At 43.7% G+C, this 16,573-nt stretch overlaps 1 protein-coding gene and 1 pseudogene across 3 annotated transcripts in view; one reads left to right on the top strand and one right to left on the bottom strand.

The window, feature by feature from the left end:
* drc7 (dynein regulatory complex subunit 7) overlaps positions 1 to 16,573 on the top strand; it is a 76,889-nt gene that overhangs the window by 46,109 nt on the left and 14,207 nt on the right. For all 3 annotated transcript variants that reach the window (XM_088359792.1, XM_088359783.1, XM_088359797.1), the window contains one exon: positions 11,431 to 11,645. In XM_088359792.1, the coding sequence (XP_088215918.1) occupies positions 11,431 to 11,645 (215 nt within the window). The remainder of the gene's footprint in view (positions 1 to 11,430; positions 11,646 to 16,573) is intronic.
* Positions 13,966 to 15,856, bottom strand: LOC148401291 (uncharacterized; annotated as a pseudogene).

Below are 16,573 nucleotides of genomic sequence, written 5' to 3'. Positions count from 1 at the left end.
GGTCCCGATGTCCCGTGCAGGGATTCAGTCGGCAGGCGCAGCGGAGAGAGCCAATGCATGCATTGTGCGCGGAGAATTCCGAGTAGTTTTCAACCGTCTTTCTTCGCCCTCAAGTTGAGAACAAGCAGCGCTCCACAGTGCCCAAGCAAGTTTAGCGTGCGGGTCGCGACTTTGGATTTCCACCTGCTGGGTCAACGTGTCACGTGTCAACACTTACTGTTGTGGGGCCATTGCTGGGCTCCAGTGAGGATAATGGTGAAAGCACTGATTCGCAGTTATAGCCTGATATGGTTGTCTCATTCTGCATCAATGCATTATTCTGGAATTGATTTGCCTTGACTTGATGAGCAGGCCAGACAATCAGGACAATCAGGACATGCCCACCAAACCTTGATGGGAGAGTTTGACAATTAAAATAAATTCATGACATGTACCATGAAAATTTTAAAGAAATAGAGGAATAATTATGTAGATGTGTATTTCCCTATAATTATTGAAATTTTAATTAATTAATGACACATTGATTTAGATAACTTCTTATTTGATCAAGGCAGGAGCTGTAATTGAACGCTGCACCTCTAAAATGCAAGGTGGATGTGCTAAGTGATCCACAGTGCCGCCCACTCACTATTATTCTCCTCCTCCTCCTTCCTCTCCATCTCCATATCCTACTTCTTCTCCTCCTTCTCCGTCATCTTCTCCTTCACATTCTTATTCTTGTTGTGTATTTTCTAAGAGGCGTGGGTCCGTCTCTGGATGGGTGGTGATGGGAAAATGACTCCTCAGGACACAGGCATCTTAGTTAGAAAAATATTTTATTCCTGCTCATACTGATGTCTCCTCGTTACTTTGCGTTCGCACACCTCTGTCTGTGCGAGCATACTTCCTCGAGTCTCTCCCTTCTGCCCCGCGACCCTCTCTTTTTTGGGTCCGGCTTGAATATCCAAATTAACTGCTCGCAAATGCCTGTGTGGGCTCTGTTCCCCTTAAGGCGAATGGTCACAATAGCTTACCTTAATCTCCAGCCAGGAACCAATAACACCTTCAAGCAACCATAAACAAGGTGAGGGCATGACACTCTGTCTTCTCTTCTTGCAAGCCGCCAATAGTTCTATCAGTTTATTATACTGGAACTTTAAGTTGTAAGTTGAACTACCTATTCGCAATGTTGAATACATGTGTATATGAAAATATACCTCATAATCCCCCCCATCAAGGCAACTATAATTGCCTTGACACCTCAAACGATTAAGTAAATAGTGACATCAGCATGCATTCAAAAGTCTTATTCCAACCTTTTCCTTTCAATTTATCATCTACAACAGGGTTCACCAACCTTTCTTAAACCGAGCGCTACTTCCTGGGTACTGATTAAGGCAAAGGGCAACCAGTTTGACACACACTTCTCAAATAGCCAATTTGCTCAATTTGGCTTTCACTGGGTTATTATTGTCATTTCCAGTTCACATGTAAGTGTGATTTTAACAAGAATAGCAAAAATACAGTCAAACCTTGGTGTTTGACCACAATCCGTTCCAGAAGGCGGTTCGAGAAGCGAATTGGTCGAATTCGGAATCTAGATTTCCCATTACAAATAATGTAAAATGTTTTAATCTGTTTCAATACAAAAAAACCCCCGCCTTTTTTAAGCATTTTTTCATTTGCGCACATTTGTCCGATCGCGCAACTGCAGTGCACCGCCGAACGCGCAACTGTAGCGCGTCGCCCAACGCGCAACTGCACCGCGCTGGTCGCATTATTGTGACAGAGCCGTCGCTGAAATTTAGAAAATATCTTTAAAGTCCTGATGTACTTTCCAAAATTTAAGTGGACCTAAGTGCGCAGGGAGCTTAATTTTGTCCGATCGCGCAACTGCAGCGCACCGCCGAACGCGCAACTGCACCGCGCTGGTCGCATTATTGTGACAGAGCCGTCGCTAAAATTTAGAAAATATAGTTAAAGTCCTGATGTACTTTCCAAAATTTAAGTGGACCTCAGTGCGCAGGGAGCTTAATTTGGTCCGATCACGCAACCGCAGCGCACCGGGCGCTCACTGTCGCATTGCTTTAAGAGCGTCTTTGTGTTTTAGGATGGCTTTACTTCTCCCACTTGCTTTCTTTGGAGGCATGATTAGGGGTTAATACAATCCTCGAAGTAACGAAAATACAATAACAACGGAGTCAGTCGGCATCCGGGCCGCACGGTCGGGTTTTCTCGGGTCCTCCCAGCTCATCTCGCGAGGTTTGACCTCCGAATTCTGTTCGACAACCGAAGCAAAAAAATCTATAATTTTTTGTTTAAATTCCGATTTGTTCGAGAACCGGGACATTCGAAAACCGAGGTTTGACTGTAAAATAAATAGATGCAGCTCACTCAGTGCCGCTATTTGAGCTAATTTTAGAACAGTCCTGCGGGCGACCTGGTGCCCGCGGTCACCGTGTTGGTGAACCCTGGTCTAAAACATTTTTTTAAAAACTCACTTTTGTTTAAAAAAGAAATACAATTAAAAGAGTATTTAGTATTTAGTTTTATTCAATTATTCGACTCTTCATACATATATAGGAATAGGACTTTACGTCTTTCGTTGTAATATAACTGCTTTTAATATAGAAGCTAGTGTAACACTTAACAGATTTTTGGTGGTGGTGTGCCTCGAGATTTTTACCAATGAAAAGGTGTGCCGTGAATGAAAAAAGGTTGGGAAATACTGTAATAATGAACCTTTTCATATCGACCCAAATTAGTTTTGCTTATCGAGTATGGAACAAGAAAAGCTTAATTTTGTTCAATATATAACTAAATATTGTGTTAGAGATTTGCTCATTCAAACAATATTTTGCAAGAACCACACGGGAGACAAGCAAGTCTTTTTAGACACCTGCAGGTGGAGAGTTCACTCGTTCAAGGAATGAAGTCTGAAAAGTCTCCTTCCTGCAAGGGCATATTTATTAGGAGGAACAGAGTGGGGGTGAGAGTGGACAGGTTTGGTGAACCCCCGGCCTCTGGTAAGATCAGAGCAGGGGGTGTTTTACAATGTTGTGGGAAACAGAACAACTTTGATTGCTTCCTCTGCAGCTGGTCACTCAAGCAGAGGCAACCACTTTACTTTACTACGTTGTGAGAGCAAGACAAGATTGGTTAATCATTATAGTCTACATTCCAACATAATCCTATGATAAAGATAACCTGGAAAACCCTAACATCTTGCACACATGCAAAATTGAATTTCAAATAAAAAACATCCATTTCTTAATTAAAATTTAAATAAAAACGATGTGCCTCTCTTTTCATGTGCAGCCTTCTGAGTGAAACTTCAACAGTAACATTCTCCCAAAGGCTAATAATATATTTAAAAATAAAATAACAATAATAAACTAATTAACAAATAACATTCCTCTGTCAAAGTGCAGACATTCAAAAGTCCATACCTTGGAGTAGCAAGAAAAAGTGCATAAAGAAAACCTTATTTATAGGTCAGTTTGCTACACACTGATCTACTCCGATGTGTCCAAGCCAGATACCTGGCATCTCTTCTTAGATGTTAGTTCATCAATGTCTGGGCTCAGGCTCAGAGCTGAGGAAATCCTCAGGATTGCACAAAGTTGCTCATCAGTCAGACGTCTCCTCTGAGATGTTTTGGTCATCTTCATTGAAGAGAATAGTTGCTCACATTGATAAGTGCTACCAAAGATGGAGAGCATCTGAGCAGCTTGAGTGCAGAGGTGAGGCATCGTGTCAGGGATGAAATGTGGAAACTGTGCGGCGCCCACAGCATCATACTTGGACTTAAGTGTGTCACTACACTGGAGTTCAATCAGCTCCATTTGGAGTTGGTGTGTTTTCCACATCAACTGCAAACAAATTACTGAGCAGTTCAAACCAACATTTTTGGCCATCAAAGTCGCAAATCGCCGGGTAAACTCATCACCAAGTATGCCGAGTTTTTGAGCAAACTCTTGACTGGGGAACGCGGTGGTAGAAATCTGCATCTTCAGGGTTTGGCAGCAGGAAAATGACCTAGGTTTCCTTGCAGCATCTGATTCTTTCACAGGCACAGTTTGGTTCTGAAAGCCTTCACTGCAGTGTACATGTCTGTGATGATAAGCCCTCGACCCTGAAGCTGCAGGTTTAGCGCATTGAGATGGCTCGTGATATCTCACAGAAAGGCTAGCTCACACTGAAACTTTTCATCCCGGAACTCTGCTGTGTCTTTCCCTTTGCTTTCCACAAACTGACATATTTCATCATGCAGCTCAAAACATCTGTTCAGTACTTTTCCACGGCTTAACCACCTCACCTCTGTGTGATACGGCACGTCTGCGTGTTCTGCACCACACTCCTCCAAAAATGACTTGAACTGGCGGTGACTGAGACCTTTCGCTCTGATGACATTTACTACTCGTGTTACTGTGTTCATAACATGTTCCGTCTTTAGGGCTTTGCCACACAGTGATTCTTGATGTATAATGCAGTGGTAAACAGTTAGCTCACCTGCACAGTTCTCTTCCCGCATCATCTCCCGCACTCTGGCCACCAGTTCACTCTTTCGACCGCACATCGCTGGCTGTCGTTAATCTCACGAGTTTATCCAACGGCAGCTTCATTTCATTTACACATTTGTAAACGTCTTCAAAGATTTCCTATCCTGTGGTTGTTCCATGCATTGATTTTAATCCCAAAAGTTCCTCAGTAACACACAGATTTGAGTCCACTCCACAGATGAAGACTGACAGCTGTGCGGTATCAGATGCGTCTCTACTCTCATCCACAGCAAGGGAGAATGCAACAAAATATTTTGCCTTTTCCGTCAACTGGTCATATAGATTGGTGGCAAGATCACATGTGCGAGCAGCTACTGTATTTCTGCTCAGGCTAACATTTAAAAATCCTTGCTTTTTTTCTGGGCACACGAGGTCATCATGCACTTTTTTACGAACTCTCCCTCGTTGAAGGACCGGGCTGATTTTGCGATCTCTGTCGCCACAATAAAACTAGCCTTTATAGCAGCTTCCGTTTGTGATGTGGCTTTTTTGAAGATTGTCTGTTGTGAAACCAAGCTACTTTTCATTACCTCTACTTTCTGGAGCCTTTGAGTCATGTCAAGGTCATTGTACTTGTCATGATGTTTCGTTTCCTAATGTCGTTGAATGTTATACTCCATTATAGCCACATTGACTCCGCATACAAGACAAAGAGGTTTGTCTTTTACACATGTAAACATATTCTGCTTCCCACCTGTCCAGAAAGGTCCTGTTTTCTGCCTTTCTTTTCGCCATTTTTCGAGGGGAATCCAAGAACGGTATCGGTATTAGCATAAGGTCGCAATGACAATGGTCAACAGAGGAGAGGGTGTTTGCGCTAAAACACTAGCAGAGCATTCTGGGATTTGTAGTTTTATTGGTGTGTGCGCTACATACTGGCAGGCCAGCTCTAATAGTCATTTGGTATTGCTTTGCGGGCCAAAAATAATTACCAGAGTTTGACACCTGTGATCTAGACAAAGAAGGACACAGAGACAAACGTATGTCAGCCACAATCTCAATAGGACATACTCCAGCGTGACTGGCCCACTGAGGCTTCTCCTCGGGCGATGACGGGGACAGGAGGGACAAATGGTGTAAAGTGCTATCGGCCACTCAAGGCCCCTCCATGCCAACCACGTGGGCCCCTGAAACAAACAAACCACGCACAAAACTGAACCCCATATGTGCTCCAACATCACTTCCAAAACATCTAATCAATAAGCAATAAGTATTGTATCCTAAATCCCCAGCAGCATTCATACACAGTTTTAGTGTTTGAGACACGAGAGGCGAGCAGGATGACCAAATGGGACACACTGAGTCTTTATTGATGTTTGGGTTAAGGAGAAGTGGAGATCGGGTGCGACGTGGTCCAGGGATGAGAATTTTCCGCGGATCAGCGGATTTCCGTGTTTTTTTCTGTCGAAAGTATCATTTTCGTGAATCGCGTAAATCCGTTGAGAATTTTTTTTATATATATGGGGGGGGGGGGGTATGGAAGCGGCCAGGCAACGTTAGCCTCGGCGACTCGCGGCATCTTTTGGCACATCTCAAGGCAAAATTAGTTCAGCTGTGATTACGGAAATCGGCTTGCCTCTGTAAACCTAACTCACTGGCAACATCCGTCTTATTTTCGGCAGCATTTTGGTGCTACTTTCGTCACAACATTTTCAGTTGTTAACTTAACTCACGCAGGAAACTACTGTTTTTTATAGCGCCACAATGTAAATTTGCGATTGGGTTTTCATCACTTGTAGACGAGTTATTTAGTTAGATAGATCTAGGGCCTACTCAGCAAAAGTTTTCGCCAGCATGAGGATCGTGCCAGGGAAATAGACAAGCCGAACGGGATCAAGAACTAGTTGGATTGTGTTTATTATGTCTCCAGTACTAATAGCCTTTTTGTTTTCTTTTGTTCAGACAAATTATGTAGGTCTTACCTTAAAACCTTTTTCCGACAGTTTCGGCGGCAATTTCCTCCTTCGTCAGGGAGTGTCACACTCCTCTGTCAGAAATCTTGCGAGGAGCACCTGGTTGTGGTTGGTTCATGGTGAAATTATACTATTTCTGCTTCCAGATTATGGCTCCAATAGTGCTCACTGGAACGTTCAGAAGTTTAGAAGTCCTTATGTAAAATGCCATCATTATGGTTTGCAACAATACGGTTGCGAAGGTCCTGAGAGAGAGCTTTACTTTTACCCATCATGAGATGTTTCTTGTGTGATACCAGAGACACCTTTCAGTGCCGCCTTGCTGGAACAACGCGGGGAGCCTCTGCTAAGATCTTGCGGATATCAACCCAAGCGCTGGTCTTCTCTGCAGCAGAGTACTGCGCTCCGGTTTGGAACAGAAGCCCCCATGCCAAAAAGGTGGATGTGGCAATTAACAACGCCCTCCGAACTATAACAGGATGCCTGAAACCCACCCCTGTGTCCCTCCTGCCTGTCCTCGCGGGAATAGCGCCGGCCAACCTTCGACGAGAGGCTGCCACCCTCGTTCTTGCCAGGAAGGCAATAAATAACAACTGGCACATCCTGCACAACACTACAACAACTCCAGCTCCACCAAGCAGACTCAAGGCACGCCACCCCTACAACATGGCAGCACAAGAGATGCTCAATTCTATCCCTGAAGACATCTCCAGAGATGCCTGGCTGGCAGTAGCTTGGAAGCAGGAGTGGGAGGCAGCTGGCCCCTTCCTCATGCACCGTTATATCTGGGAACCAGGAGACGGCGCCATAGTAGGAGACGAACTACCTTGCCAGCAGTGGACCACACTGAACCACTTAAGAACTGGTGTTGGGCGCTTCAACACGTCTATGCGGCAGTGGGGACTAATGGACAGTGCGGCATATGAGTGCGGAGACCCCGAGCAGACAGCCGACCACATCATCAACACCTGCCCCCTATATAGACCACCCTCGAAGGCCAGCCTCTTTGACCTGGGACCAGAGATGCTGGCGTGGCTCCACGACACCAAGTTGGAGCTCTGACGTTACACGAGAGAGACACCTTTCTATAGGCCATCAGTTGGGACTGAATTAGCTGATATTACCGTATTGGCCCGAATATAAAATGACCCTGATTATAAGACAACACCCTCTTTTTCAACACTCAAGTTTGAAAAAAGACTTTTTGAACACCAAATTAAATTTTTATACAGAAAATAATTACAGTACATCTGAAACAAATGATTATAACAATATATTCGAGAGAAAAAGCATGTTATTTTGCCTCATTCAAATCATGTAAAAAATGTCTATCACATCTTAGTATCTGAACATTTAAATATGTAAATCACATTTGTAAATGAATGGCTTCTGGTTTTTGAAATGTAAATAAACCAATCTACAAACCGGATTCGGTTGAAGTTGGAAAACTGTGTAAAATGTAAATAAAAACAATATACAACGATTCGAAAATCATTCTCAACCCATATTCAATTGAATACACTACAAAGGCAACATATTTAATGTTCAAACTGATAAACTTAATTATTTTTTGCCAAATAATAATTAATTTGGAATTTTATGGCTGCAGCACGTCCAGTTGAATTTGGGAAAGGTGGCAGAAAATACTGAGAAAGCTGAGAAAAGCTCATCAAACACCTATTTGGAAGATCCCCACATGTGATCAGGCTAATTGGGAACAGGTGGGTACCATGATTGGGTATAAAAGGAGCCTCCCTAAACATGCTCAGTCATTCACAAGCAAGGATGGGGCGAGGTTCACCACTTTGTCCACAACTGCGTGAGAAAATAGTTGTAGAATAGAAAGTTTAAGAATAACATTTCTCAAAGCAAAATTGCAAGGAATTTAGGGATTTCAACATCTCCGGTCAGTAATATCATCAAAAGGTTCAGAGAATCTGGTGAAATCACTGCACGTAAGCGCCATGGCCGGAAACCAAGACTGAATGACCGTGACCTTCGATCCCTCACACGGCACTGCTTTAAAAACCAACATGTGCGTAAAGGATATCACCAAAATAAATCACTAAATACAGTCAGTAAGTGCGGGTTAAAACTCTACCATGCAAAGCAAAAGCCGTTTATGAACAACATCCAGAAACACCACCGGGTTCTCTGGGCCCGAGCTTATGTAAAATGGACTGATGCACAATGGAAAAGTGTTTTGTGGTCTGATGAGTCCACTTTTCAAATTGTTTTTGGAAACACTGGACGTCGTGTCCTCCGGGCCAAAGAGGAAGCGGACCATCCGGACTGTTGAAAAGTACAAACACATTTTGGAGCAACATATGCTGCCATCCAAGCGACGTCTTTTTCATGGACACCGCTGCTTATTTCGGCAAGATAATGCCAAGCCACATTCTGCACGTGTTATAACAGCGTGGCTTCGAAGTAAAAGTGTCCAGGTTCTCCCCTGGCCCGCTTGTAGTCCACGCCTGTCTCCCATTGAAAATGTGTGGTGCATTATGAAGCGTAAAATACGACAGGGAAGACCCCAGACTGTTGAACAACTGAAGCGGTTCATCAAGCAAGAATGGGAAAGAATTCCACATGAGAAGCTAAGAGAAGTAATCTCCTCTCTTCCAAACGTATTGAGTGTTATTAAAAGGAAAGGTGATATAACAAAGTGGTAAACATGCCCTTTCCCAATTTCTACTGCATGTGTTGCAGCCATGAAATTCTAAATTAATTATTCTTTGAAAAATAAAATAAAGTGTATGAGTTTGAGCATTAAATATGTTGTCTTTATAGTTATAGTATATAGGTTGAAAAGGATTTTCAAATCATTGTATTTTTTTTATTTACATTTTACACAATTTCCCAACTTCAACCGAATCCGATTTGTACTATGATAAAACAACAAAATTGCAGTAACTGCATTAACCATCAAAGTGAAGTCTAACTGTAATTGTAGTCTTGAAACAAATCTGAATAAGGAAAAACATTGCAATAAAATAATGCAAACTGGTTTAAACGTGAGAGCAGCTGAGATCTGTCATGTCAGAACATTACTCCTCACAAACATCCTCTGCCTCGCTGTGCTCAGTGTCACTGTCCACGTACGCGCACATCCTCCTGTCGAACTCTTGAAAGCGGCCGATCTGAGGACCACAGAAATTTTTTCTCTGATTGTGACCATTTTCTAGGCGATCTTTTTGAGCTCTCCATCTCCGTACATTACACTCTGTGACACCATATTTCACAGCTGCTTTGCAATTGTTTGGAGACTCTGCCTCGTTTATCACCATCATCTTGAAGTTTGCATCATAACTTCTCAGCTGCCGGTTAACCTGGCCGATCAATCTTCAACCCGCGTTTCTCCAGACTGTCGCTAGGTTTCTCCATTTTCTGTTATCTCTTCTCTTATTTTCTTCTCTTTTCTTTCTTACCGCTATTTTTTATTTTTCTTCTTCGTGCTACTGCTATTTTTAGTGTTCTTCTTCGTGACAGGGGTTCACTTTGGCCGAGGGAGTTAAGTTCAGCATTCGCTTTAAAGATATCTGGCGCCATCTAGCGTTGTGAATGGGTATAATGTCTAGACCCCGAATGTAAGATGACCCCCACTCTTTCAGTCTTATTTAAATGCAAAAAATACCGTCTTATATTCGGGCCAATACGGTAATTTGCGCATTATTTTTAAGGTGCAGGATTACTTTCTATTTACTTTGAGATTTCAGCTGGTGTCTTGGCTTTCTGTGCCTTTTTGTTCCTTCCTTTAGTCATGTGTTCAGTAATATTTCCCTGTGCCATTTCACATTATTACACTTAATTCTTGGACATCTATGGTTTGTGTGTGTGGGTTGGATGAGTTGTTACCGACATTTGGTGAAAATTTTATGTCAATGCCACCTTTAGAAATAAACTTACTGAGAAAAAATGTATTTACTGAGAAAAATGGTGAGTTTGGTAATAAAGCAAAATATCAATGAAGAATGGGTTATGGGCGGCGGTAGAGAACTGGGTAGCACATCCGCCTCACAGTTAGGAGGGTGCTGGTTCGATTCCACCTCCGGCCCTCCCTGTGTGGAGTTGGCATGTTCTCCCCGGGCCCGCGTGGGTTTTCTCCGAGCACTCCGGTTTCCTCCCACATCCGAAAAACATGCTTGGTAGGCCGATTGAGCCCTTCAAATTGTCCCTAGGTGTGAGTGCGAATGGTTGTTTGTGTCTGTGTGCCCTGCGATTGGCTGGCAACCGGTTCAGGGTGTCCCCCGCCTACTGCTTGATGACGGCTGGGATAGGCTCCAGCACACCCACGGCCCGACGTGGGGACTAAGCGGTACAGAAAATGGATGGATGGATGAATGGGTTATTGTTTGAAAACAAAGTAGTGAAACTTGAGAACAAAATAATTAATCTTGAAAAATAATTACTATTGTAAAATGGAGTCAAGTCAAGTCAAGTCAAGTCAAGTTTATTTGTATAGCCCTAAATCACAAACAGTCTCAAAGGGCTTCACATAGCCAAAGATTGACAATTATTCTCAAAGCATCCCCTGATCATAAGCTCCCAAAAGGGCAAGGAAAAACTCAAAAAATGGAGACAAATGACATGGACCATGTGAAGTTTTCATTTCAGTGGATGCTGCGGGCCACACAAAAACAACATGGTTGTAATTTGTAGACCCCTGATAAATCCCAGGGCCTGATTTAAACAATGCAAACTTTTTTTTTTACCATGCCCACTTTAAGAATCAGAATCAAGTGTCGTTTGGAACTGGAATCACAATGAGGGCCCAGAATCCAAAACGGAATCATTCTTTAAACAATGCCCAAGCGTAGTCTAAAAGTGTGAAAAGATTTGAAAAAAAAAAAAAAGTAAAAAGTCTCTTCATGCTCTCCCCAATCTGCCTCTTTTTTTTCTCCACAATTGTTTGTTCATTTTCTTTTAAATACATTCAATTGTCAAAGGTTTTAACCCATTACTAACTTTATTTTCAGTTCACAAATTCACGTCAGCTCAAACAGATGGCAATGAGCATGACATGGAATTTAGTGGTGCACGTGTGGATGGCCTAGTACGGCGTGTGGACACACCAGGGGAAATGACAGAGAGCTTCGAGGGCCGTGAGGACTTCCTCTACTACAGACAAGTCATCTTCGATACCAATGTACAGTTGCCAAAGGAAGCAGTCCCAGAAGAGCGACCTTTGCTGGTAAATCACTTATATATAATATTAATATAACTTAATATATACAATAGACAGTAACATGTCTTTTCTATTTAGAGCACCCGCCGTCATCAGTTTGTCAGTCAATGAGTGAGTTGGTTAGCTGGTCGATCAACTGTTAGAGAGTTAATGACTGGGTGAATGGAGGACTCAGGCACATTTGGGCATCCATCCATCCATCCATCCATCCATCCATCCATCCATCCATCCATCCATCCATCCATCCATCCATCCATCCACTCAATCCACTCAATCCATCTGTGCGTTTGCTTATCCATCAATTTTCCAATGCTTATCCTTAGTCAGGTCGTGGGGGCTGGAGCTTTTCCAAAGAAGCCCCGATTCCCCTCTCCCCAGCCACTTCAACCAACTCATCCCGGAGGATCCCAAGGCATTCCCAAGCCAGACAAGAGGAAGTCTCTCCAGCGTGTCCTGGGTCAACCCTGGGACCTCCCACCAAGGGACATGCCTGGAACACCTCACCAGGGAGGCATCCAGGAGGCATCTTTATCAGACATTTGAACCACTTCTTCTGGCTCCTCTCAACACAGAAAAGCAAAGGGTCGACTCCGACATCTTTGCAGAGGACAGAGCTTCTATAGGGTCCGGCAAAATGATCTGACATATTTGTAGGTTTAATAAAATGCAAATAAATTAAAGAAACGAAACAGGTTTTTTTTATTTTCAAAAAGTACATATAATGCCATTTTGTTTTGATTTGTTTCGTTTCGTTTCATTTCATTTCATTTTCGTTTCGTTTCCGAAAAATGTTATTTTGGTCTTACCGCTGCCACGTTTTCTGGAGTTCTGGCGGTGAGAGGTCGGCCGGTTGATTTTCGTTTCAATGCTGATTCACTTGCTCTGAAGTTAGTAACCCATAACTAGATCGTGTTTCGAGCAGGTACGGGATCATGTCTACCAAGTCTGAAGCGCAAACGGGACACTCGTGTTGCAGTTATAGATTTGTTCTTGATAAACGTTTCCACAATGAAAGCGCGATGCTCGCCGGTCCAATTCATGTTAGCAACTTAAACAAAACAAAATAACATTATTCGAAAACAAAATGAAAATGAAATGAAACGAAACAAAACAAAACAAAATGGCATTATATGTACTTTTTGAAAATAAAAATAAAAACTGTTTTATTCATTTAATTTAGTTGCATTTTATTAAACCTACAAATGTGTCAGATCATTTTGCCGGACCCTGTATAAAGGACAGCCCCGACACCCAGCAGAGGAAACTCATTTTGGCTGCTTGAATCCAGGATCTTGTTCATTCGGTCATGACCCATAGCTCATGACCATAGGTGAGGGTAGGAACATAGATCGACCAGTAAGTTGTGGGTTTCGCCTTTCGGCTCAGCTCTTTCACCACGACAGACAGGACAGAGTCTGCATCACAGCAGACGCTGCACTGATCCAGCTGTCGTTGTCCTGCTCCATCCTACCCTCACTTGAGAACAAGGCCTCAAGATGCTTGAACTCCACTAATTCTTATCCCCGACCCAGGGAGGGCATTCGACCCTCTCTTTTCCGACTGAGGACCATGGTCTCAGATTTGTAGGTGCTTCACATTCGGCTGGCCCCAGCTCCAGTGAGAACTGGAGATCACGATTTGAAGAAGCCAACAGTACCACATCAGAGGCGATATTGCGGTCACCAAACTGGACACCCTCAAGGCCTCGGCTTGCGCCTAGAAATTCTGTCCCAACAGAAACGAATCCAACTTACTGCCGACAACTCGGACCAAACTTTGGCATCGTGATACAGGGACTGAACCACTCTGATCAGTGGGTTCGGTACCCCGTACTCCCAAAGCACCCATCAGAGTTCCCCAAGGGACATGGTCAAACGTCTTGTCCAAATCCACAAAGCACATTTACCTCAGTGACTTCAAACCCAGAGATAAGAGAGTTCACCTCATATTCTACAGGGTCTGCTTCCTCTGTGGAATTGAGGAGGTCCTCTACTGCACTGTCAACAAAGTGGTTGTCTTGAAAGCACAACAGTGACTCCACTTCCTGAGAGTGCTCAGGAAAAACCATATTGAGAAGCAGCTGCTGGCGACCCACTGAACATCCACCTAGTGCGTCCTAGCGTACTGCATCACGGTGTGATGTGTACCCTGGTGGGCGCGTTCCTCCACGGGTTGGCGGAATACATCAATAATAGTAATAATGGATTTTATTTAGATTGCACTTTGAAAGCAAATATCAAAGTGCTACAGAACACAGGACAGGTAAAATTAGGTAAAATTAAAGCAGTAAAAAAAAGTAATAACACTGATAAAATATCATTAAAAACTAGCAAGAGTATGCTTTCTGGAATAAATAGGTTTTTAGACCTTTCTTAAAAGCTTCCATCGTCTGTGGGGCCCTAAGTGGCCTAGGAGGGCGTTCCACAGACGGAAGGCAGCGTCTTCGAAGGCCTGGTCCCCCATGGTCTTGAGTCGTGTCCTGGGCGGGAGCAGACAGTGCTGTTGGCCTGACTGGGTTCTGCCAGAGGTGTGTGGTGTGATGAGGTTAGTGGGGCCATCACCGTGGAGACAGTGGTGGGTGTGCAGGAGAATCTTGTATACTATACCGAGGTGAACGGGGAGCCAGTGGAGGGTGTGAAGGATGGGGATGATGTGCTTGTGTTTCCACACCCTCATCAGGACCCCGGCAGCGCTATTTTGGACATACTGGAGCTTTTGAATGCTCTTGCCAGGGATTCCGATGAAGGGTGCATTACGGTAGTCCAACCTGAAGGAGACAAAGGCATGGACAAGCTTCTCTGCAGCCGGGAGAGAGAGTAAAGAGCGAAGTTTAGAAATGTTACGGAGGTGTCAAAAGGAAGTTTTGTAAATGTGGTTGGCTTGATTGTCAAAAGAGAGGTGGGGGTCAAACGACACAAAGGTTGGTAACAGAGGAAGGGAGAGGAATGCTGTGACCAGGGGTTGGCAACCCAAAATGTTCAAATAGCCATATTGGCATAAAAAAAACCTCATAGCTGTCTAGAGCCGCAAAAATCTAAAAGCAACATAGACTGTCAATACATAAGCTGTTTGCATGCCAACTATTAAAATAATTAAGGAGGCTACAAATACAAAATGAACATTCACAATTAAATATTTATTTTCCCTGCAGCGCATCCTGGAGAGAACGACGCACCACGTGACTACTGATGTACGATAGGCCTCTTGCTACTTCAAGTTTAGCCGAACCTCCATTACAATATTAATGTCTTGTGTTTTGTTGTGGCCCATTAAAGTTCACGTACCTGCATCACTGCATAGCAGAGCTGTCTGTTCAACATCGGTCACGTCACACGACTCGTCACAGGCCATTGAGAAAATAGAAAACTCCTGCGAGTGTGGGGACCCAGTCCGGACAGTAGAGCACATAATCCAGCAGTTGCCCCAAACACCGGCCACCGAATGGCGAACAAGGCCTGATTGACCTGGACTCGCCTCAACGGAGATGCAAGTCAGAAGACACACGACAGAAGAAGAAGAGAAAACTGGAGCTGAATTGATGCCCTTGATATTTTATTATATATATATATTCGGATGATAAGGAATAAGTTGAAGGATCTCCAAAAAGACATTTTCACTATATATATATATATAGCCCTTGCTGATATTGTTTACCGTTTTAATTACCCTTTCCTTCACTGTTTTTGCGGCGAGAGGCATGTCTTTAATTTTCTGAATGATCTCGGTTTTGTTTTTGAAGTCCGAAAATAGGCACTCTGGTAGTTTAATTAATGACTCCTTCATGTACTCACCATCGGCGAATGGTTTTCCGAACTTTATTATCTCCCGGGCTGCAACAAAACTTGCAGCAGTAGTAGAGTTTGGAGATGCAATCCACTTCTTGAAACCGGTTTTTAGGTCCTCCAATTGCACCTCTCCTTTCAGTTCCAACTGGGTGATCGGCAGCAAATTTAGCATGCTTTAGCTGAAAATGTTGCTCCAAATTGCTCTTCTTGTGATATGACAACTTCTCATTTGGAAATCAAACATGCAGGCAATCCTTCAGCATTGGCAATGAAAGCAAATGGTTCAGTCCGGTCTTTCTTAAACCCTCTGTTCTCATCAGCATTCTTTCTCTGTTTGACTTTTGAATCCATGGCCCATCACTCTCTCACACCCCTGTTTGTTAACAACTCGCCTGTGCTGTGTCGCACAGCAATTTGGCTATTTGACGCCATTCTGAAATTCGGCATTTTGATATATTTACAACTACATACATTTTTACAGCATAAGAATGTTTGTGTCATGAATAACATCTAAAAACCATATTTTAAAAAAACCAACAACAACTTTCTCCATTTTCACGCATTTTTGCAAAAGCTCCAGGGTGCCGCTAGGGGGGGGCTAAAGAGCCGCATGCGGCTCTGGATCCGCAGGTTGCCGACCCCTGGCTGTGACCAAAGAATAAAATTAAAGTAATGGGTGAGGAGTAGAGTTGGTGAGAAGTACCGATTTGAATGGCTTCTCTTTTTGAGCCATTCACTGCAGGAAGTTCTGTCTCACCCATGCCTTTATCTCCTCCAGGCAGGAATTGCAGCAGGAGAGAGTGTCAGAGGGGGTGCGGAAGGGCTGAACTTGAGATACAGCTGTGTGTCGTTCGAGATAAAGGCTCCGCTTAATGGGAAGAAGAGAGCCTTTGGTTCGGGGGATGTGGTGGAGCTGCATAGAATCCAGAAGGACCTCCGGCTGAAGATCAGGCAGGGGAAGGAGAACTACGGGAGGAGGCTGGAGAAGCAGATGGGGCTTAACAACGCCAGGGATGTCTGGAGGGGTCTGCAGTCCATCTCGGGCCATGGTAAAGGGGCTGATTGGAAACCAGCTGATGGGGACAAGGACTGGGCGGATGAACTCAATCTGTTCTTCAACAGATTTGATTCCGCCTCCCCCCCGCCCCT

This window comes from Syngnathus floridae, chromosome 2, assembly GCF_059516105.1.
Source record: "Syngnathus floridae isolate MCC-2025c chromosome 2, RoL_Sflo_1.0, whole genome shotgun sequence".
Taxonomy (NCBI): Eukaryota; Metazoa; Chordata; class Actinopteri; order Syngnathiformes; family Syngnathidae; genus Syngnathus; species Syngnathus floridae.
Note: the sequence above shows the minus strand (reverse complement) of the source record. Positions and strands in the feature narration are given on the sequence as shown.